This window comes from Malus domestica, chromosome 02 (genome assembly GCF_042453785.1).
Source record: "Malus domestica chromosome 02, GDT2T_hap1".
Classification (NCBI taxonomy): domain Eukaryota; kingdom Viridiplantae; phylum Streptophyta; class Magnoliopsida; order Rosales; family Rosaceae; genus Malus; species Malus domestica.
This window is the reverse complement of record NC_091662.1, coordinates 34,440,437-34,462,915: the sequence shown is the minus strand read 5'-3', so window position 1 is coordinate 34,462,915 and position 22,479 is coordinate 34,440,437. Positions and strand designations below refer to the sequence as shown.

General features: G+C 37.3%; 2 protein-coding genes across 2 annotated transcripts in view; both read left to right on the top strand.

Annotated features, from left to right (window-relative positions):
* Positions 1–22,479, top strand: part of LOC103426977 (putative disease resistance RPP13-like protein 1) — a 71,216-nt gene that overhangs the window by 16,934 nt on the left and 31,803 nt on the right. The window lies entirely within an intron of this gene.
* On the top strand, positions 934–15,661 carry LOC114823729 (uncharacterized). Its single transcript, XM_070813166.1, has 14 exons — positions 934–1,223; positions 4,676–4,983; positions 5,194–6,184; positions 6,323–6,567; positions 6,679–9,552; positions 10,926–11,004; positions 11,101–11,225; positions 11,297–11,378; positions 11,462–11,594; positions 12,997–13,010; positions 13,131–13,580; positions 13,766–13,865; positions 15,287–15,443; positions 15,600–15,661. Exons 1-14 carry the CDS (start codon positions 934–936, stop codon positions 15,659–15,661), a joined length of 5,910 nt encoding a protein of 1,969 aa, XP_070669267.1.

Sequence of the window (22,479 nt, the reverse complement as noted above, 5' to 3'; positions counted from 1 at the left end):
GTTATGTCATTTGGACTTAAAAATGCTCCATCGATCTTTCAAAGAAAGATGGATCAAATTTTCAAGAAATATGATAATTTTTGTAGTGTTTATGTAGATGATATTTTAATACATAGTAAAAATCGAAATGAACATAGGAAGCATTTAGAGATAGTTTTACAAGAATTTATTAATAATGGGATTGTGATTAGCAAAAATAAAATAGCATTAGAAAAGCAAGATATAGAATTTTTAGGAATGTATATCAAGTCAGGTACGATACAATTACAATATCATATAGCTAAAAAGGTATTAGAATTTCCAAACAAATTAGAAGATAAGAAACAGTTACAAGCATTTTTAGGATTGCTAAATTATGCAAGAAATTTTATCCCTGATTTAGGAAGAAAAATAGCAGTATTACATAGTAAAACTAGCAAAACGGGACAAAAATATTTTAATAGTGAAGATATTAAATTAGTTCAGAAAATAAAATAAGAAATTACTAAACTTAAGCCATTAACATTACCATTAGATGATAGTTATAAGATAGTCGAAACAGATGCTTCATCATTAGGATGGGCAGGTATACTATACCAGAAAAAGCATAGGGAGTCTCCAAAGTCTGACGAACAAGTTTGTAGATATTCCTCAGGAAAGTTTAGTGATGTACAGTCAAGATTACCATCAACAGATTTAGAAATTTTAGGGATAATTAATTCACTTGAAACATTTTCTTTATTTTTACATAATGAAGTATTTACGATTAGAACAGATTGTCAAAATATAGTTTCTCATTATAACAAGATACATGCTAATAAACAGGCAGCTCGAAGATGGGTTAATTTTGTTGATTCAATTACAGGAAATGGTTTTAAACCAATTTTTGAACATATAAAAGGTAATGACAATACATTAGCTGATATCTTATCAAGATTAATTTGTTGAACAGGTATGGAATATCGTGGACCATCATCAGCAAATAGCACAAGGCCGCAAGGCAGAAGAGTTTCTTTCAATGGCATGATGATGCACCATCAACCTCCACCATTCAGTAGATTTCAAAATAGCATGAGCAGACCAGCATCACCACCAGTACCCACGTTCAACTTTAATGGCAATATTGTTGAAGGAATCAGAAATCCAACTCTGAGATACAGGTCAAGGGTACCGGGGCTTTCTGATAGGCAGCAGGTTCTCTTAGATAATTTCTGGAATATCCAAATTAAGCAGCCAAGTATGAGGTTAGGCCATGAAAAATTAATTAGAGCCTTGGAACAAGAGTTTGATAGCTTTAATTTTAATTTCCACCAAAACCAGCAGCATATTTATTCTCTTGAGCACAATCTTCAAGCCATTTCTAGGGACCATGAGTCATTACTTGGTAAGTTTACCAAAATGAACCAAGAACTCCAATCTCTTAGAATGCAGCAAAAGGCAAGTGACACCTTGAAAAGAGAATTAAAAATAGGTTTAGAAATTGATCAGCATAAAGGAAAAGAGGTTATTGAACTCATAGAACAAGAGGCTAATGAACCCATAGAAGAAATTAAGATTGAGCTCTTAGAAGAAGACGTTGAAATGGAGCAACATCAAAGTAATGATCAGCATCAGGTTCTGAGTGACAAAGAAAAACAAGAAAAATATGAAAGTTTTCTTAGAAATATATCTTCAGACTTAATATTAGACGATGTTTTATTAGAAGAAATTTCAAAAGCAAAACTAAGAATAATGCCAACAGATATGCAAAATGAGATCCTGAGCAGAGCATCACAGTCCATGAAAGAGTTACAATTACAATTACAATGCGCCTTGTATCAGTCCATCTTTGATCCAAAACCAGGGATGGATATTATTACAAAGATGTATCCTCCATGTCTTTGTGATAGTACAGAGAATTGTATTTGTAAACCAGAAGTTAGCGTAGCTGTGGCCAGGATTGACATGAGAGATTTTAAATCATGGCATTTTAGTTATGAGCATCAGAAAAAGCATAATGAGGTAGAAGTCACCCCTGCCTTACTATTAGAGTTTGGTTATCTCGATAAAATATTTATTAACCGTATTTCTCAACTAGAATCATTTCCTGAAAAGCTTATTAAAGTAGCAGAAGACTATTTAGAAAGGTGGAAAGAAATTTGCATAAGTTTTATTAGTAGTCCTCCAGATTGGTATGTACACATGCATAAGGAGAAAGCTAGGCATATAGCCATGATCAATGAAGAGTCCTTTAGACTAAACCCTATCTCCTCACATAGGTGGACTCCTTCATACAAAGATATTTTAAAATTTAGAGGGATCCAAATGTTTGCTTTAGATGAGTTTGAAGATTTTAGGTATGATATGGTACTAGTAGCAGAAGAAGAAGAGATGTATATTTACAGCAAGACAAGAATCAGTCATCAGCCTTATTGGAAGCCCCAAAATTTCAAAGAAGAAACAGCGGAAATATATTACAAGGTGAAAGAAGATAGAGAAAGAGATGCAGAGCTAGTAGAATGCGATGAACAGTATTGGAATAATTTGTCAGAAGAAGAGCTGCATAACATCGACAACATGATGGAAGCCTGAAGAACTAGCTGTAAATTAGCATAAGATGAATAGCATCATAATGTATTTCCAGACAGAAATGTCAACATCGTTGTGGTCCGCATGTAATGGCATAAGAGTAAATAAAGAGAAGAGTTTGATCTATTATAGACTTTTCATACATAAAATGTCCTTATGGTTAAGAATGAATAGTACCAAGCTCTTTTCATTAAAACTCCCTTTTTTTTTTTTGCCATTTTGTGATCCAGATCTAATTGTAGGTTTCGCGTTGCATGTCTCCATCTTTAAAATTTATTTTTTTATTAAAAACAGAGCATATAGCAGCATGTGAAAATATATGGATTAAACTATAAATGCATACGTTACACACTACGGACACAAACCAACACGAACTCAAAAATAACCGGAGCGTCTATAAGTGTCATTGTATTTGTAAATAGTACTACAAACACATCATAATTCCACACGACCCGCCCCATTAGTGTTCTATTCAAATGCCTATGGATCTCATATCAACATTTACGAGGATTCAACACCTGAATCATTTGATCCTGGAGCATATTGTTCAAAATCACCACGGCTGATGTATCATTTTCACTTGCTTTATTTGCCTCCCAGGCAAAAATGGTGGCTTCTCCACTTTTCCCCCAAACAGATATGGTATCTTCTCTAGCGGTATTTGTTCGTATGCTGGAGTGGTATCTTCTCCTGCCTTGCCTATCCCCCAAGTAGGTGCGGCATGTTCTTTAGCTAGAGTTTTACCCCACGATGATGAAGAGCATCAATTGTGTGGCTCTTGCTTTTTTTGCCTTTGCTTTGATCAACGATTTTTGGTGCCGTAATGAATTTTTCTCATAACGCATATAAAAACCTTTTACTTTGGTGCTTTTATTAAACCTAGAAAAACGCATATCTCACTTTTACAATTTGATTAGTAGTTGTTGAATGGATTTACCTAATTCTTTTACTATCAATTTGATTTTACATGCTTTGTCAGTTTTTATTCGTGTAAGTATATAAAAACTGCGTCATGAAGCTAATTACAATTAGTCAATCTATAGATGAGCTGGCATCGTTAAGTGATGCGCTTAAACTCAAAACATGCTAGAGTATTTCTATCATTAATAATTTGTATCAAACTCAACATTTCATAAGAGTCCAAATTGAGAGCTTTGTGAAAAAGAATGAAACTACATCACAACATTACATTGCTTGTAACACATGCTAATATTTTTTTAACTAGAGCAAAAGTCCATTATCTTGCCTTCCGGACTTTGTCATGGTTGCAATATCTGGTGATTTATCTTATCCCGTTAGCCTGTTGTAAGATCAACCAAAAGTGTTTTGCCCTGTTGTTATTCTTTTGCATTATATGCTTTTTTTATTATTAGCTCGATTGTGCTTTAGTATTGTTGGTCTTTCTCGGTGTTAAATTGTTCATGCTGTCTCACTTTTGCATCTAATTAGTCAACCTAGGACAAAATTTAAACGTTTTAAATCCTGATCGTCTCTATTTCAGGCAATTCATTTTTTTTTTGCTAACCTAAAAACTTTTGCTAACCTAAAGGCTTTTGATGCATGTAATTTCTTTAAAGTATTAAAACATACGTCGTTCCAATTATATATGCGTTTATATTTTCTCTTCCTTTTTGTAGGTTCTACAACTTTTGTTTTAATCGTTGCAAACTTGCATTACTGCTCAGTAGGATTTGTGCCCAGCTACAATCCCGTCTCTATATCGGTTAGATTTCTGCACCTTTAAGGAACATCACCTTCTTCATTTCTGTTTGCTCTTTTGAGACCTTATGGTTGCTTTGTTGTTTGATCTTTATGTTGGTCTTCTTTATCGCTATTTTTTTAGCAATCGTTGCATGCTTTATTCATACCTTTTACCGTTTCAACGGGAAACAATGCTGTTCAAGAAGACAGCCGCATATTAAGTTTCTCTATTCTTTGTTCTAATCTAATCTCATTATGATTGTGTTTTTACTGTTATGTTTAGAATGTGTTTGTGTTTTCAATCACCTCTTGCTTTAATGGGTTATAGCTCGCTGCTAATTTCATTTGGTCTAGATGGTTCTTTCGTTGATGTGTTGCTTTTATTAAAGAGTGCGCTACTGTTTCTGTTTTTTTCCCCTTTGTATAGTTTTATGTCTAAACGAATAAGGCGACCTAGAAGGGCCGTTGAAATTCAACGTGCCTATTTGGATGCGGTTGTTGCGGATGGTGATCTCAATAATTCAGAGTTGCAAGATGTTCCCACCGCTTACGACGATCAAGATAATGATGTTTCAACATCTTTGAACAACCAAGACAGCCCTCCCCAAACATTTGCATCAGCTTTAAAACAAAATATTCCCATGCGTGGTGTTTTTAACCCACATTTCGAACCTGGGACAAGTTCTCATCAGATTTCTGTACCGGTTTTCCTTGCTGATCGTGCCAATGAGCACAGTTTGTTAGCCATTCATGCTCAAACCAATCATTCTGGCTTGAACCCGCTGATAACCGGACAAGCCAACTATCAAAAAAAAAGAAAAAGTACGCAATCTTTCAACATAACTCTATTCTCATTCTTACTAATTTCAAAAGTTAAGTTTCCTCCATCAGTTAACTTAAGGTTGTCGATTTGATGAATGCTTCTGTTAATCTTTGTTTTTATAGGGATTGATCCAGAATATGTTGATTTTGGCTTAAGAAATTGTCAATGTCAATATTGCGGTGCTCTGTTTTGGTCTACAGAACAGTCCGCCAAGAATGCTTCATCTTATACCTTGCAGTTCACCACGTGTTGCATGAGTCAAAAAGTAAAATTCCCACGCGTTAAACCCACCCCTCCATATTTGGATGATTTGTTGAATCCCAAAAATTCTCGAAACAGCTTGCAATTTAAAACAAATATTAGATCGTATAATTCAATGATGGTATTAACATCAATGGGAGCCAAAGTCGATGCATCAATCAACAAGGGTCGGGGTCCTTATGTTTTTAAAATTAATAGTCAAGTGCATCATTTGATGGGTTCTTTATTGCCTCTGGAGGGCGAAAATCCTAAATTTGCACAACTATACATTCATGATACTCAAAATGAAGTCAGTAATCGTATTGGTTGTTTTAGTGGATCAGAAACGGTTGAAAAACTCGACCATCATGTTGTTGATAGCCTCATTAAAATGCTAGACGACTGTAATGAGGTCGTTAAGCTTTTTAGGCTCGCTAGAGATATGATTGATGAAGGGTCCACAAGTCATTTACGTATGCGTTTATACGGTGCACAGGCTAACCATGATGCACAATATAATTTGCCGGCGTGTGACGAGATGATTGTTGGGGATATCGGCGAATTCCACACTGAAAGAGATATCATTGTGGAGCATAGGACGCATGGCCTACAAAGAATCACAAAGTTACATCCTAAGTACATGGCACTACAATATCCTCTTCTTTTCCCCTACGGTGAAGATGGGAATAAGAAAGGCCTTCCTTGGAATCCAGATTATAAAGGGAAAAAACCAAAAACTGGGGGAGTATCACTGAGAGCGTTTCTAGGTTATCAAATTCAGGATAGACCAGGACAAAATGACACCCTATTGAAAGGTGGTAGATTGTTTCAACAATATTTAGTTGATGCATATGCCACGCTTGAAGAAGATAGGTTAGATTTTATTAGGACAAATCAAGATTCTTTTAGAACATAAAATCTTAAAGCAATTCATGAAGCTCTCAAAGAAGGAAATACAAGCAGTTCTGGTGTTGGCAAGAGAGTCATTTTGCCAACTTTGTTTACTGGCAGCGTTAGATATATGATAAATAATTATCAGGATGCGATGGCCATATGCCGTCACTTTGGAAATCCTGATTTATTTATCACTTTCACCTGCAATGCTAAATGGCCTGAAATTATTGAAGATCTACGTGATAAACCTGGTTGTAGGCCTGAAGACAGGCCTGATATAGTCTCCCGAATTTTTAAAGCAAAGCTTAACCATATGATTAAATTCATCAAATCAGGGAAATCTTTTGGCGATGTCGAATCAGGTTAGTTAATCGCTCTTGGCCAAAATTTTCCCTTTCTTTGTTTATCTATCTAATCATTACATATCTAGAGTGTTTTGTTTTGATGTCTTTGCATTCTCTATTTAAAAACAGTGATTTACACGGTGGAGTTCCAAAAACGGGGTCTTCCTCATTGTCATATCTTGGTCTGGGTGAACAAACATTATAAATGTCATTCTCCCTACGATGTTGATTCTATCATTTCGGTTGAGATTCCTGATGCAGATGTTGACAAAGTTGGGTACGATGCAGTTTCACAATACATGATTCATGGGCCATGTGGTCTTGCAAATCGATTTTCACCATGCATGAAAGAAAACAAATGTTCAAAAAAATTTCCAAAACCTTTCACAAGTGAAACCACTTTTTCTGATGATGGTTTCGTTGCATATAAGCGTCGGGATATAGAAAATTTGTTTGTTCTAAAAAAAGGAATCAAGCTTGATAACGCATTTGTTGTCCCTTATAATCGTGAGCTATTATTGAATTATCAAGCGCATATAAATGTTGAATCATGCTGCCAATCAACACTCATCAAGTATCTTTTTAAGTACATAACTAAAGGTGTTGATCGGGCTAGAGCTGTTTTTGAGGATGAAAAGTTTGATGAGGTTGTGGCTTATCTAAATTGTAGATATTTATGCCCTTACGAAGCTGTTTGGAGATTGTTACTGTTTCACATTCATTTTAGGGAACCATCGGTTGAAAGATTGTCTGTACACCTTCCATCTGACCAAAACGTTGTTTTTAGAGAGACCGATGATCTAAACTATGTTATCAACCACCCTAATCTCGAAAGAACAATGTTAACGCAATGGTTTGAAACCAATGTCCAAGATCCTGATGCACGTAAGTTATCTTATGTTGAATTTCCGACGAAGTATGTTTGGAAAAATGATGAGAAACAATGGAGCCGTAGAAAACAAGGCAGATCTTTAGGTAGGGTTGCGTATGTTCACCCTGCTGCTGGTGAATTATACTATTTGAGGTTGCTGCTAAACTACCAGAAAGGCATCTTTAGTTTTGACCATTTAAAAACCGTCAAAGAGGTTCTTGAACCCACATTCCAAGCTGCATGCATGTCCCTTGGTTTATTGGGAGATGATAGGGAATGGAATAGCGCTATGTTAAAAGCAGTTATCACTGCATCATCTTTCCAATTGAGGCAATTGTTTGTCACGTTGGTGCTCTTTTGTGATGTCACTGATCCATCAGCTTTGTTTGAAGCACATTGGAAAACCATGTGCGATGACATTTCCAAGAACATGCATAACGCTTTTGGGCTACAAGATCTTTCTAAATATCAGGATGAACTTAGAAATTCGCTTTTGTACGAGTTAGAAAAGTTGTTTACAGCTTCAAATAGTTCTCTATCAAAGCATCACCTACCACAACCAAATAATCTAATGATGGATAGACTTAAAGCTAGGAGTTTGAGAGAAGAGTTAAATTATGATGCTAACTCACTAAAACAAGAGCACTCACTCCTGATCGGCCAATTAAACAAGGAGCAAAAATTAGTTTATGACAGCGTCATGGAGACGATTGACAACAATAGATCTGGCCTATTTTTTGTGCATGGTCATGGTGGAACAGGCAAGACTTTTTTGTGGACCACCATCATAACTAGAATTAGATCCCAAAATCAAATTGTTTTAGCTGTGGCTTCATCTGGAATTGCCTCCCTCTTGCTTCCTGGTGGAAGGACGGCTCACTTTAGATTTAAAATTCCTATCAACATCACTAATTGTTCGGTTTGTGAAATTAAAAAAGGGACTCATCTTGCAAAACTAATCACTGACGCTACTCTTATTGTTTGGGATGAAGCCCCCATGAATCATAAACGGTGTTTTGAAACTCTAGATAGATCTCTTCGTGATGTTCTTAAAGGGTCAAAACCAGGCTTTGACCATTTGCCATTTAGAGGTAAACCAATTCTTTTCGGAGGTGATTTCAGGCAAATTCTTCCTGTTGTTCCAAGCGGAAGTGTTGCTGACATCGTCCAAGCTTCATTTACGAGTTCATACCTTTGGTCCTATTTAACTATATTTTTCCTTAAGCAAAACATGAGGCTTTCGAAAACAGGTCTGAACGAAGTGAAAAAAAAAGAACTCGCTGATTTTGCAAAGTGGATACTAGATATTGGAAATGGTACTGTTGCCAGATCTATATCTTCAGCTGATGAAGAAAGCTCTTGGGTCGAATTTCCAAACCAATTCCTTATCCATTTTGATGACGATCCCATCAAAGCCATGGTTTCAGCTGTGTATACAAATTTCAAAGCAAATTTTCGAGATGTCTCATATCTGAAAGAAAGAGCTATTGTGACGCCACGAAATGATACAGCAACTGAAATCAACGATTTTGTGTTGGGTATAGTACCTGGCGAAAGTCGTACTTATCTCAGTTTTGATTCGGTGTCTTCTGCAACAGAAAATTCTGAAAATTTAGATATGCTTTATCCAATAGAATTTCTAAACCAACTTGATTTACCTGGTTTGCCGCACCACAAGTTGTCTTTGAAAGTTGGTGCCCCAGTGATGTTGATCAGAAATTTAAATCAAAGTCAAGGGCTGTGTAATGGAACACGATTGGTTGTAACACAATTGAACGACAAAGTTGTACAAGCAAAAATCATGACGGGAAGAAACATTGGCGAAAGAGTTTATATCCCCAGGATCATTACTGAATCATCTCAGCATAAATATCCTTTTACTGTGCGAATACGACAATACCCTCTAAAAATTTGTTATGCAATGACAATCAACAAAAGTCAAGGACAATCCTTGAAAATGGTTGGTTTGTTTCTATCGCAGACTGTTTTTTCTCATGGACAACTCTATGTTACGCTATCCAGGGTCACCTCAAAAAAGGGTCTCAAAATTGTTATTGCTCACAATAGTGACATGCCTTACGGTTATACAAAAAACATTGTTTATAAAGATGTATTGAAACATTTACATACAGGTATACGTTTATGTTCACATTTTGTCCCTTTGTTATTTTTTTTGTTTGTAAACATGGCTCCACCATTTCTTTCATAAATCACCCTATTCAATGTTGAATTTAATTTGCTTCTAAATTTTTCATCTTTTGCTAGATTAATGGATGCGATGCCAATTAGTTTTCTGACGCCGTACCAACCAGGAAACAAACTCCAGATCAGGGTTTGTAGGATATGGGTCACGAAGAGCATCGGAAATGATCCTCAACCTACAAGTCTTGATTGTGTATTTGTTGATAAACAAGTAAGATTCTTACACCTTTTAACCTGTCGTCAAACACTACTATTTTCGTGTATCAAAATGTGCACACAATTATTACAACACACTTTTGTGATCAAACTTATCTTAAAGTTCGTGAACCAAATCCTCTACACAATTATACATCATTTCTGCATAATTAATATTTGGCGAATTGTTTTGCTAGATTCAATGTTAGCCCTCGACATTCATTTAGAGGCTGCATTTAACCAGTTAATGCAGGTGGACAACAAATCAAAATTCCATTTTTTTCCGTATAATAGCATGGCTTAAAATAAATTGCATTATTAACAAAAATATTCATGGTGCACCATACACAATTCGGCTCTCTTTATATTTCACTAGAGAGATTATATTTTGTTATTTTTGAGGAAGATTTTTTAACTGAACAAACGAAGCTGAGTATCAACTACCAACTATTCTTTTCCTTAATTTATTTTCTTCTTTTTTCCTACCTGTACAAATGAAACTAAATATATATTTACAAAGTTGCTTCAATTGCTGCGAATTTCATTCTTAAAGTAATCTTCTCTATTATCTTCCATATGATCTTACATGTTATCTCTGTAGGTACCACTATGCTACGCTTACTTCTTACGTGGTTCCATAACCTTTTGCGTTAAATGTTCTCCTGCTCATTTAGTATACTGTCTGATTTTATTTTTCTTCTTCTGAAAGGGGGATGCGGTTCATGCAACCATGAACAGTCGAGACATGCAATATTTTTTTAACCATCTAAGGGTTGGCGAAGCATACGAAATCAACAAATTTCGTGTTGTTCACAACAGGACATCAAGCAAGGTTGTCCCTCATGCTGCCATAATTGAATTGAATAGCAAAACCACAATCGTTCCTATTGACAAAACAAGCCAGGAAATCCCGATGCAATGGTTCAATTAAATTGAGCTTGAGCAGCTTTACGAAAAAATCGATAGGGATGTTGAACTTACAGGTAACAAATTTACTCTTCAGCGCCACTCCAAAATATGAGAATCATTTTAATTTTTTTGTTGGCTTTGGTGCACACTCATTCTCGCTAATGAACATCGTCTATAGATATATTTGGTTGCTTGACAGCTGTGCAGCCGATTGAAGAGGTAACCATCCAACGCACAAGAATTGCAAAGAAGAGAAATCTTAATCTCCAAAATATCAGGTAATTTCTATATGCGTTAAACTTTGATTACAATTTTCACATATGACACCGTAGACGTAACGTATAACTGACTGACACCTTCTTAATTATTTACAGGGGTGAAACAGTAAGGATCACCTTATGGGGAGAGACTGCGACAAATTTTGAGGACAATGGAATACAATCGTTATTGCCACCCGTGTTTGTTGCTTTGATAGGCCTCAAAGTTAAACAATACCAAGGTCATACCCCGACATGCTTTATTAAACTGCTTAAAGTTTCAATTTGTTCATTATTCTCTTTTTATCTATAGGAAAGCCTGTTCTTGGAAGCACAGGATCAACCGTTTATGTTTTCAATCCGGACATTCCACAACTCTCTGAATACAAGCGCAGGTAAATAAACAACCCTTCTTTAAGAACTTTTGCATTTATATTTTTTAGTTTAATCTTTCTCACCCAAACCATGCAAAAAATAGGTTTGAGCATCTAAAATCACCTATGCGGATCTTGCCCAGCTCAACTGACATGTATACAAGGCATGTTATTGGTGCTGATTCTGAACCAAAAACGATAGACGAGTTGCTTTTACTTGATCCTACGTTGCACAAGGTTAGTCTCTCATTACCAACCTGTTACAAAAAATTCAAACTGTTACAAAAAAAAACGCACCAACAATTATAATGCCCCGGAATGAAATCAATTATTTAATATCAAGATCAATGAAGATATGATATCCCTAAGATATCTCAAAAGGAAAGTCAAATATAAGATGTAAAATTCATTAAGCTATTAGATGCCTTTTCTTTATGGTTATTATGCTTAATATTTATGTAAGCATAGGCTTTAGAATAATAACTAACATGAATGAGAAGTACAATCAAACTGAACAAGCAGTCCACCAATATGCTGTTGCCAACGTGCAATACCCAGGATATTAAAAGTATGACAGAGTGCCTATTCGTTTTTACTCCATGTTTCCAAAGCGATGCTTAAATGATTAATGAATATATGATACCCCTAAGACATCTCAAAAGAAAAGTCAAATGCAACATGTAAAGTTCATTAAGCTATCAGATACCTTTTCTTTATGGTTATCACGCTTAATATTTATGTAAACATAGGCTTTAGAATAATAACTAACATGAATAGGAGAAACAATCAAAGTGAACAAGCAGTCCACAAATATGTTGTTGATAACTTCCAATAACCAAGATATTAAAAGTATGACAGAGTGTGTATTCGTTTATACACCATGTTTCCAAGGTGATGATTAAATGTCGATGATCATTTTAAAACCTATGTTTCAATAACAGAATGCAAGTTTCACATGCAAAGCGACTGTTGTTGACTTCGATTTGGCCAGAGGTTGGTGGTACAACTCTTGCCCATCCTGCCATAAAGTTGTAAAGAAGATGTTTGGATCATTTCAGTGCAACGAACATGGTTTGATAAACAAATTACCCGAACCATGGTAATAATCTTTTGCATCTATTTTACGTCTAACGGTTATATTAAGTTGTTGAGTCCTTTTTGGAATTCTTATGATTATCAAATTCACACATAATAATGCTTTTATATCTATGATATTTTATGCGACGAGAAGGTAGAACATGTGACGAGCACACAGCTTTCTTCAGCCAACATATATTTTTGCATTCACTCTCATGCATATGTTGGTCTTTGATTCATGATCTAAAATGCGTGCATACAAATAACTTTACAGTGGTTTCCATCTCCATTATACTTTGACTACTGTTTGACCCTTGGGAGTGTATTAGTGACATTATCGTAAATATTCCTGCTATAATGTGTTTAGGATAGTCTACACCTATAGTGTTTTTCCCACCTTTAAAGAAGAAACTTAAGAGTTTCCAAAACAACCATAATGATGATACGTGAATGCTGCTTTGATGTAATAAGTCAATAAAATTTACACCGCTTAGGAGGAATGGCTGTTTTCTCAGCTATTGTCTTATGACCGCTTTTAAATATTGTAGCATACTTTCTTTAGTTTAATGTTAACTGGTATGTTGAATTCAATAAGTTCAGTGACGAAATGGATATTGTAGGACCTCTCCATTTTGGTTACCAACTTTCGCTTAGAATGTATGATTGTCTAACACAAAATATCCTCCTCTTGCACAGGTTCAAGATCAATCTGATTGTCGAAGATAACACGAACCAACACAACTTCCTCATGATAGGAAGGCAACCCGAAAAGATGCTTGGCGTTTCTTGCTACACTTTGGTGATAGAGAACGGACACGAGGACCCTTTCGTGGTGCCACCAATTCTTAACAATTTGGTCGGCAACTCAAAAACATTTCAACTCTCTTTTGGAAAGCAAAACACCGACTTTGCAAAAACAGACTTCATCGTTAATGGACTGGTTGAAGACCAACCGCTCTCCAACCCAACAATTGCCTCAGTCATACCACAAACACCCGCTACCAGTCTAGGCAAACAAATTACCAGTCAAGCAACCCCCGCCCCATTGACACCTTCCCAACAACCAGATCAACAACCCAAATCAGTTGCACCCGCCATAACTTCAAAGAGAGTATTGTTCCCTGATCAAACGGACAAACCTGACAGGTAAAGTTTTTCTGACAATAAATGTTGTCATGTGTCAATCTTAATAACTATACTTGCTTCTCTTCAGTGTAAATCTAGCCAATCATGAAAAACTGTCTACAAAACTTTTTGCACCACTCTTTCGCACTCTTCTCCATGGCTATCATGTTTCTCTTTAACCTTATAAAATTTACCTTCATTAACAGCAAAAAACCTCGCCCCCAGCAAACAAACACAACCAATTCTGCAAGAATTGCTAGAGAATTCCACAATCTGGTTGTCCCCAAAATTGAACCGGCCGACAAAGTACCGATAGCCGCACTCAAGACAAAAACTCAGGCCAAAAAAACCAAAGATAGGTAAATTATAATTTGTTTTTCACACCCACATCTACATAATATCAATGATGGCAGTGTCTGCTAAATTATTATTTATGTTTTTTTGCTATAGTGTGGAAGATGTCCGATCTCAAAAAAAGTGAACACCCACAATCTTCATCATCGAGTGCTACAGGATGTGCTACATGTTTTTTTGGTTGAAAATTTGTGCTTAAAAACTTAGGTGCTGGAACAAGAACGAAACACTTTTTAATGTTTTTTGTTAGTGCTAAAACAAGTGGCTAGCTTGCAAGACATATATTTAACCATCTTAACTGCGGAAGCAAACGAACTGTCAACTACATATTGCTTCTGTTTCTTCAGTTTCTTATGGGAACAACCCTTTTGCATATTTTTTTCTTTTAACATTTGTGCTTCGGAAATGTTTTTTCTTAATGCTAAAACAAGTGGCTAGCTTGCAACACATATATTTAACCATCTTAACTGCAGGAGCAAACAAAGTGTTAACTGCATGTTGTTTCTGTTTCTTCAGTTTCTTATGGGAACAACCTTTTTGCATATTTTTTGCTTTTAATATTTCTGCTTCGGAAGTTAGCTACTTAAACAAGTACTTGAACATTCACTTTCATCCTACTAATTGTGTAACATGAGGGATTAAAAAAAATGCCACAAATTGTACATATAGAAGAACACAAACTTTATTCTTTTCTAGAGTTCCTGTTGCATCAGTGGTTCCCATCAACATATAACTCTGAGCACTAGAAATTTTCCCTTTTTTAAAACTAATATTTTCCTCTTTCTTCAAGAATGACAAACGATGTTGCAAATATGATTCTTCTACACGAATATGAGAAGACATCAACTTAAACGTGTTGTAATCATCATCCATCCCGCCGTAGACATGTATAAAAACAACAATATGGCAGCCATTTAAATAGATAGAAATATAACCTTACTTTTGGTTGCTGCACGCCTATTGCAAAAAACACCACTGAGTATTTTCCAGATCTTTCATCAGTAACTCCAAGAAATAATCTTTCGGCACCACTCCATGGTATAGAAAAGCAATTAAATTCCTATTGGACATAGAATGCAGTAGGACTCAAAATTGTTGTTAAAATAACACTGTTAAGAATATGAGCTTTACTTGCTGACTTTGTGTCTTATTCATGCAGTTACGCTTGAAATGTGTCTTCTTCATGCAGTTACGCCTGAAACAGTTGATTCCCGCAACAACGTGCGGGTTTATTTCCTAGTTTTAACTAAGTTCAAGTTCACTCTGTGTAAATTGGGGAGATCTAACGTGCTATTTCTATTTTGAGTGACTAACAAACTGTTACTTTATTTGTGGTTGAATAATAATTGATTATTATTATCTGGATACTGCAGGGTCATCCATCACGGAGGCAACCATCTGATTCATTAACTGTTCTAGAAGAAGATGTTTTGGAGAAATTGATGATACGGCGTAGCTTACTTCTGGTGAAGGATGGTTGGAGCAGGCAGCATATGATAGAAATTTTCTTGATAACAACTCTGAACCAAGGTAGTGCTTCATGTACAAATTCTAATCAGTAGGAGTTTCGTTTAATATAAACTGGGAAAAGTGGCACTTTTAAGGACATATGTGAGGCTGTTAGAATAGAGCCTTATGGCCATCCATTCTGGAAACTGGTTGTTGATGCATTAATTGTTTGCTTAGCTGGCAAGCAAGTACGGGCGAGGAGGAGGCTGATGATCCTTCTTCAGTGGGGCACGTTGTGAAAGGTGCCCGCTTTTTTATGTGTTCTATCCCCACACGAAACTTTCTTATTCTTGCAGGGAGGCAAATAAAGTGGCTCGTAGATTAGCAAAATTGGGATTGACATTAGAACATCAACATATTTGGTTTGAGGAACCTCCAGATGTAATTTCATATCTTCTTCTTTTTAGGATAGCACAACTATGTAATTTGATTGATACAGGACGTTCCTTTTTCCTTCGATCGGGTTGAAATTCCCAGCAAGATTTTTATTAAGGCCCATTGATATGCATCCTATCCTTCGACATATACACAATTTTCGTACTAATGAATATCGTACTTGTCCTAATAAAACGTTTTCATGATTCATCATGCTTTTATATCACATTCGTTATAGTTGTTGCTAAAAAAGAAAGAAAAAGTTGGGTGTATACGATGATTGCTAAACAAACATGCATGGTATCAAATCCTTGGGATATGGAGTGCAAAAGAAAGTATCCGGATTCTCGTGGAATCTTTTTTGTGAGCCGTTCATCGTATATTATAAGGTCATAAATCATTTTAAATAAATTTATTTAAAATTAAACATAAATAGTTTATGACATTGATCACACGATATACGATGAACGAACACGATTCATAAATCTGCAAGATCCTCACCAAAAAATCTGACGAGGATTCTGTTGGCAAAAGAATGTCCAAGAGTAGCTCGGTGGGACATTTGACATGATTGATACTTGAAAGTTGGATTTGTGGTTTGCACTTTAGGGTCCTAGCAATTGGAGTTACTTGCGCAAATACGTTTTGGGTTTTTTTTTTTTTTTTTTTTGTTTTTTTTTTCTGTAAATATTTTTTAATATTTTTTATAAATTATAGGGAGACTTTAGATCCAGACTCTAGTCATTAATATTTTTTGGTAAAAATCTTAATGGTATTCATTCATTGACTTTGTATACCTCATTATTGCTAATAATATGTATTTTCATATGTTTGATATTAACTACTTAACATGTTATAGGATTTAAAATCCCATATAAATTAAAAACGATTACAATAAAAAGAAAATACTCATAAAATTTAATTGAATAAATAGATAAAAACAAGTAACAATATAACTTTGAAATAATAAATGTCAAACAGATGTACCCATAATGTTCAAAAAAATTGAAAAAGGGTACATTTTATTATAAAATATGTATACATTATAAATAAAGGAAAACTAATGAAAATGACTTGGAAACTTTGAGTTTTAACTATAAGGACAAAATAACAGGTAAAGTGAATACTACCATGATTGACTTTTTGGTGTAAAAATATGATTTTTCGTTAAAGAGAACAAGAACTTTTCGTTAAAGTTCCTTATAAATAAATAAATAGATTTCACATTAAAAAAAAGAGTACATTTTACATATAACAAAGTGATAGTCTCGAATTCCTGCCAAAAGAGGGTTTGCAGGCATCGTTCTCTTTTCTGAGCATCGACAGCAGTCCTCTGGTGAAGAGGTGTCAGTAGGGGTGGGTTCGGTTTAAATCGGTTCGGTTTTTTGCCAAAACCGAAACCAAACCGAAATTTCGGTTCGGTTCGGTTTGGTTCATTTTTTTTTGTTCGGTTTTTTCCGGTTCGGTTTCGGTTCGGTTTCGGTTTTTTGTTTTTTTTTTTTCAAAAAATGAAAAACATTGAAATTTTAAATTTTAACATATCCAACACAATCATAACATAAGCATTCTAACTAGAATCAAAGACAATGAAAATAAACATTTAAAGTTGAACTAAAATCATCAATCAAGTCTTCCAAAGTCCAAACTAACAACCTCACAACATAAAAATTGTACAAATGACTTAGAAAAGTTAAATTATACGATGTTGTTCAAAGATCACGGTTGTTTGCTTGTAACTGCATGTTGACAACTTGATTAGTAAAAGTAATGCGTGGGTGGATTTATTTAGTATGTGTTGGATTCTTTTCCATAACAAATTACCCAAGTAATCTACCCGAAATAAATGTTTATGGATTCTGTTACATGTTATATGAGAGTAGTTTTGGAAAAGAAAGCTGGGGCAGAAGTAGACAGTGCTATGGAGATGGATGTAGGTACTTCAGGAGGAGGTTTGGTTCCGTAACCTTATATGGGGGAGAAATAATAGGTTAGGGTTTAGAGTTTTTATAGGCATTTTTTTAATATTTTGAGCTTAAAGTTTGGCAACACATTGGGTTTAGCATATTTTAACTTACAAATTGGGTTTAGAAAATAATACCCAAAACAAATACAACAACAAAACCTTTTCCCACTAAATGGGGTCGGCTATATGAATCCTAGAACGCCATTGCGCTCGATTTTGTGTCATGTCCTCCGTTAGATCCAAGTACTCTAAGTCTTTTCTTAGAGTCTCTTCCAAAGTTTTCCTAGGTCTTCCTGTACCCCTTCGGCATTGAACCTCTGTCCCGTAGTCACATCTTCGAACCGGAGCGTCAGTCGGCCTTCTTTGCACATGTCCAAATCACCAGAGCCGATTTTCTCTCATCTTTCCTACAATTTCGGCTACTCCTACTTTACCTCGGATATCCTCATTCCCAATCTTATCCTTTCTCGTGTGCCCACACATCCCACGAAGCATCCTCATCTCCGCTACACCCATTTTGTGTACGTGTTGATGCTTCACCGCCCAACATTCTGTGCCATACAACATCGCTGGCCTTATTGCCGTCCTATAAAATTTTCCCTTGAGCTTCAGTGGCCTACGACGGTCACACAACACGCCGGATGCACTCTTACACTTCATCCATCCAGCTCGTATTCTATGGTTGAGATCTCCATCTAATTCTCCGTTCTCTTGCAAGATAGATCCTAGGTAGCGAAAACGGTCGCTTGTTGTGATCTTCGCTAGATTGCTCCGGTCATTAGTGTGGATAAGTATATAAATGGATAGAGATAGGAAAGCAAACACAAGATGTACGTGGGTCACCCAGATTGGCTACGTCCACGGAATAGAAGAGTTCTCATTAATTGTGAAGGGTTTACACAAGTACATAGGTTCAAGCTCTCCTTTAGTGAGTACAAGTGAATGATTTAGTACAAATGACATTAGGAAATATTGTGGGAGAATGATCTCGTAATCACGAAACTTCTAAGTATCGGAGTGTGGTGTCGTCTTGACTTGCCTTATCTGTCTCATAGGTAGATGTGGCATCTTCTCTGGAAGTACTTTTCCTCCATCCAGAGGTGGTATCTTTAACTGGTGGAGATGCACAAGGTAATGTATCAATTTCACTTGAAGCTTACTTGTAGTTTCAGGCTTGGTCAAGCGCGATACAAACCATGTAGTAGGAGTCCCCCAAGTCGCCGAGCTAGGGGGTCTGCTGAAAGAGGTGACAGACAAGGTAAGCAATCAGAGCTCCGGCTGATTGTTCACCTTCTCCCCATCTTGCAACAGCATGAAGGATAAAGAGAAGAAAAATGAGAAGAGATGATATGAGATACTTTTGCTTTTGAAGAAGTAACTTTCCACAGGCTTATTCTTGAACTGAGCTGGAGGGTTTTCTGGTTTCCTCCAGAGTATAAGGCCGACTGAAGAATTTGAGGGTCAAAACAAGTCCATCAAATCTAGAGTACGTTCCACCCTGCTGATATGGGATACTTTTGCTTTTGACAGAGTAATGGATGTATCGGCACGTGTGCTGTTACGCTTGTCTCCACATGCTTCCTTGTATCCTTCGCACTTGCCCTATCTGTTCCTCAAGCAGATGCGGAATCTTCCCTGGAAACATAAGATGTTGAAGATAAGTACTCGAGAGCAATGCCAGGTAAGTAATCAGGTAAGGGGTTCCAGGCAGTCAGTTCCTGGCTGGAAGCTTGATTCCAAGTGCTGACTGATTGCTCTCTTTCTCCTTGTCTTGCAGGTAAAAACAAGGCCAAAGGAAAAGACAAGGAAAAAGCATGATATGGGATACTCTTGCTTTTAACCCTGATGATATGAGATATTCTTGCTCTAGTATAGCTTGTTTGCAGAGGTATTATCAGGGGGAAAGAAAGCTGAATATTTCGAAAGGCTTCGTTGGGAGTGCCCTCTCAGATATGATGAAGGGTTGAGCATTTTTGAAGGTCTGCCTATCCGTTGGGGATGGAGGTCGACATATATAGGAGTCTCCCTAACAACAAGTAGTAATGCTATTCCTTTACCCTGCTTGGTCATAGCACGGTAGTGGGAGCTGTCAGATTCACATGTTTTAACTCTGTCAGAGCACTTTGAAAAAGTGGTCTGTGGTATCTGGCTCTCGAGATTCGGAGAACGATGCCTCTTCGATTTTTGAGAAAGCAATCATGCTGGGGGTCTGGCTCTCGAGATTCGGAGAGCAGTGTCTCTTCGATTTTTGAGGAAGTAATCATGTTGGGAGTCTGGCTCTCGAGATTCGGAGGGCGGTGCCTCTTCGATTTTGGAGCAAGCAATCTTGTTGGGAGTGTTGTCTCGAATGTGAGTAAAGGTTGGGCGTGTTTGCTAGTCTACACACAAGGACTTTCCAATTATCCAGCAATGGTACTGTTCTTTTACCCTCTCTTCGATTTTAAGAAAGTAGTCATGTTGGGAGTCTGGCTCTCGAGATTCGGAGGACGGTGCCTCTTCGATTTTGGAGCAAGCAATCTTGTTGGGAGTGTTTTCTCGAATGTGAGTAAAGGTTGGGCATGTTTGCTAGTCTACCTTGCCACGAAGCACAGAGGTTAACACACAGGGACTTTCCAATTATCCAGCAGTGGTACTGTTCCTTTACCCTTGTGGGTAATAATATGGTAGCTAGACCTTCAAAATTTATGTGTCTAAACTTTTTTAGTGCTGTTTCTTTGCTATTCTTTTACCTTTCTTGGTCAGAGCGATGTAGTGGGAGCTGCAAGCTTCACGTGCTCAACTTTGGCAGAGAACTTTGGCAAAGTTATCTGTGGTACCCATGAGCTATTGTTGCGTGTGGGAAGTGGGTAATTGAACAGTAAGATTCATGTGCTTTCTACTTCACCAGAAGTCTTCGACAGAATGCCCATAATTTCTGCAAAGCTGAGTGTGCGTGTGACAGGTGCTGACAAGGCTAGAAAAGTAGGTGCCTCTTCGATTTCTGAGATCGGCCCTCGTGGTCTCTGAGCAGTCCAGCTTTTGAGAAAGCGAGCGCCTCTTCGATTGATTCGGAGAACGATGCCTCATCGATTTTTGAGAAAGCAATCATGCTGGGGGTCTTGCTCTCGAAGATTCGGGGAGCAGTGTCTCTTCGATTTTTGAGAAAGTAATCATGTTGGGAGGCTGGCTCTCGAGATTCGGAAGGCGTGCCTCTTCGATTTTGGAGCAAGCAATCTTGTTGGGAGTGTTTTCTCGAATGTGAGTAAAGGTTGGGCATGTTTGCTAGTCTACCTTGCCACGAAGCACATAGGTTGACACACAGGGAGTTTCCAATTATCCAGCAATGGTACTGTTCCTTTACCCTCTCTTCGATTTTTAATAAAGTAGTCATGTTGGGAGTCTGGCTCTCGAGATTCGGAGGACGGTGCCTCTTCAATTTTGGAGCAAGCAATCTTATTGGGAGTGTTTTCTCGAATGTGAGTAAAGGTTGGGCATGTTTGCTAGTCTACCTTGCCACGAAGCACAGAGGTTGACACACAGGGACTTTCCAATTATCCAGCAGTGGTACTGTTCCTTTACCCTTGTGGGTAATAATATGGTAGCTAGACCTTCAAAATTTATGGGTCTAAACTTTGTTAGTGCTGTTTCTCTGCTATTCTTTTACCCTTCTTGGTCAGAGCGATGTAGTGGGAGCTGCAAGCTTCACGTGCTCAACTTTGGCAGAGAACTTTGGCAAAGTTATCTGTGGTACCCATGAGCTATTGTTGCGTGTGGGAAGTGGGTGATTGAACAGTAAGATTCATGTGTTTTCTACTTCCCCAGAAGTCTTCGACAAAATGCCCATAATTTCCGCAAAGCTGAGTGTGCGTGTGACAGGTGCTGACAAGGCTAGAAAAGTAGGTGCCTCTTCGATTTCTGAGATCGGCCCTCGTGGTCTCTTGGGAGCCCAGCTTTTGAGAAAGCGAGCGCCTCTTCGATTTCTGAGATCGGCCTTCGTGGTCTTTGAGCAGCCCAACTTTTGAGAAAGCAAACGCCTCTTCGATTTCTGAGATCAACCCTCGTGATCTCTAAGCAGCCCAGCTTTTGAGAAAGCAAACGCCTCTTCGATTTCTGAGCAGGCGCCTCTTCGATTTCTGAAGCTCCGTCGAGTGCAGATTTTTATAGGGGCTGGCATTAAGTTCCAAAGCACACTTGAATCTCCACCAGTAGAAGCTTCATTCTTGCACTTCTAAGATCTTGATTTGTCCGACCTCTTCTCTCTTCAACACCTTTGAAAATGTCTGGCCCCTCCGACCGTCGTTTTGACTTGAACCTTGTTGAAGAGGCAGCCCCTCCTTCTCCAGACAACATATGGCGCCCATCCTTCGTCTCCCCTACTGGTCCTCTTACCGTTGGGGATTCCGTGATGAAGAATGATATGACCGCTGCGATGGTGGCCAGGAACCTTCTCACTCCCAAAGATAACAGACTACTTTCCAAACGGTCTGATGAGTTAGCTGTTAAGGATTCGCTGGCTCTCAGTGTTCAGTGTGCAAGTTCTGTGTCTAATATGGCCCAACGCCTATTTGCTCGAACCCGCCAAGTTGAATCATTGGCGGCTGAAGTGATGAGTCTCAAACAGGAGATTAGAGGGCTCAAGCATGACAATAAACAGTTGCACCGGCTCGCACATGACTATGCTACAAACATGAAGATGAAACTTGACCAGATGAAGGAAACTGATGGTCAGGTTTTACTTGA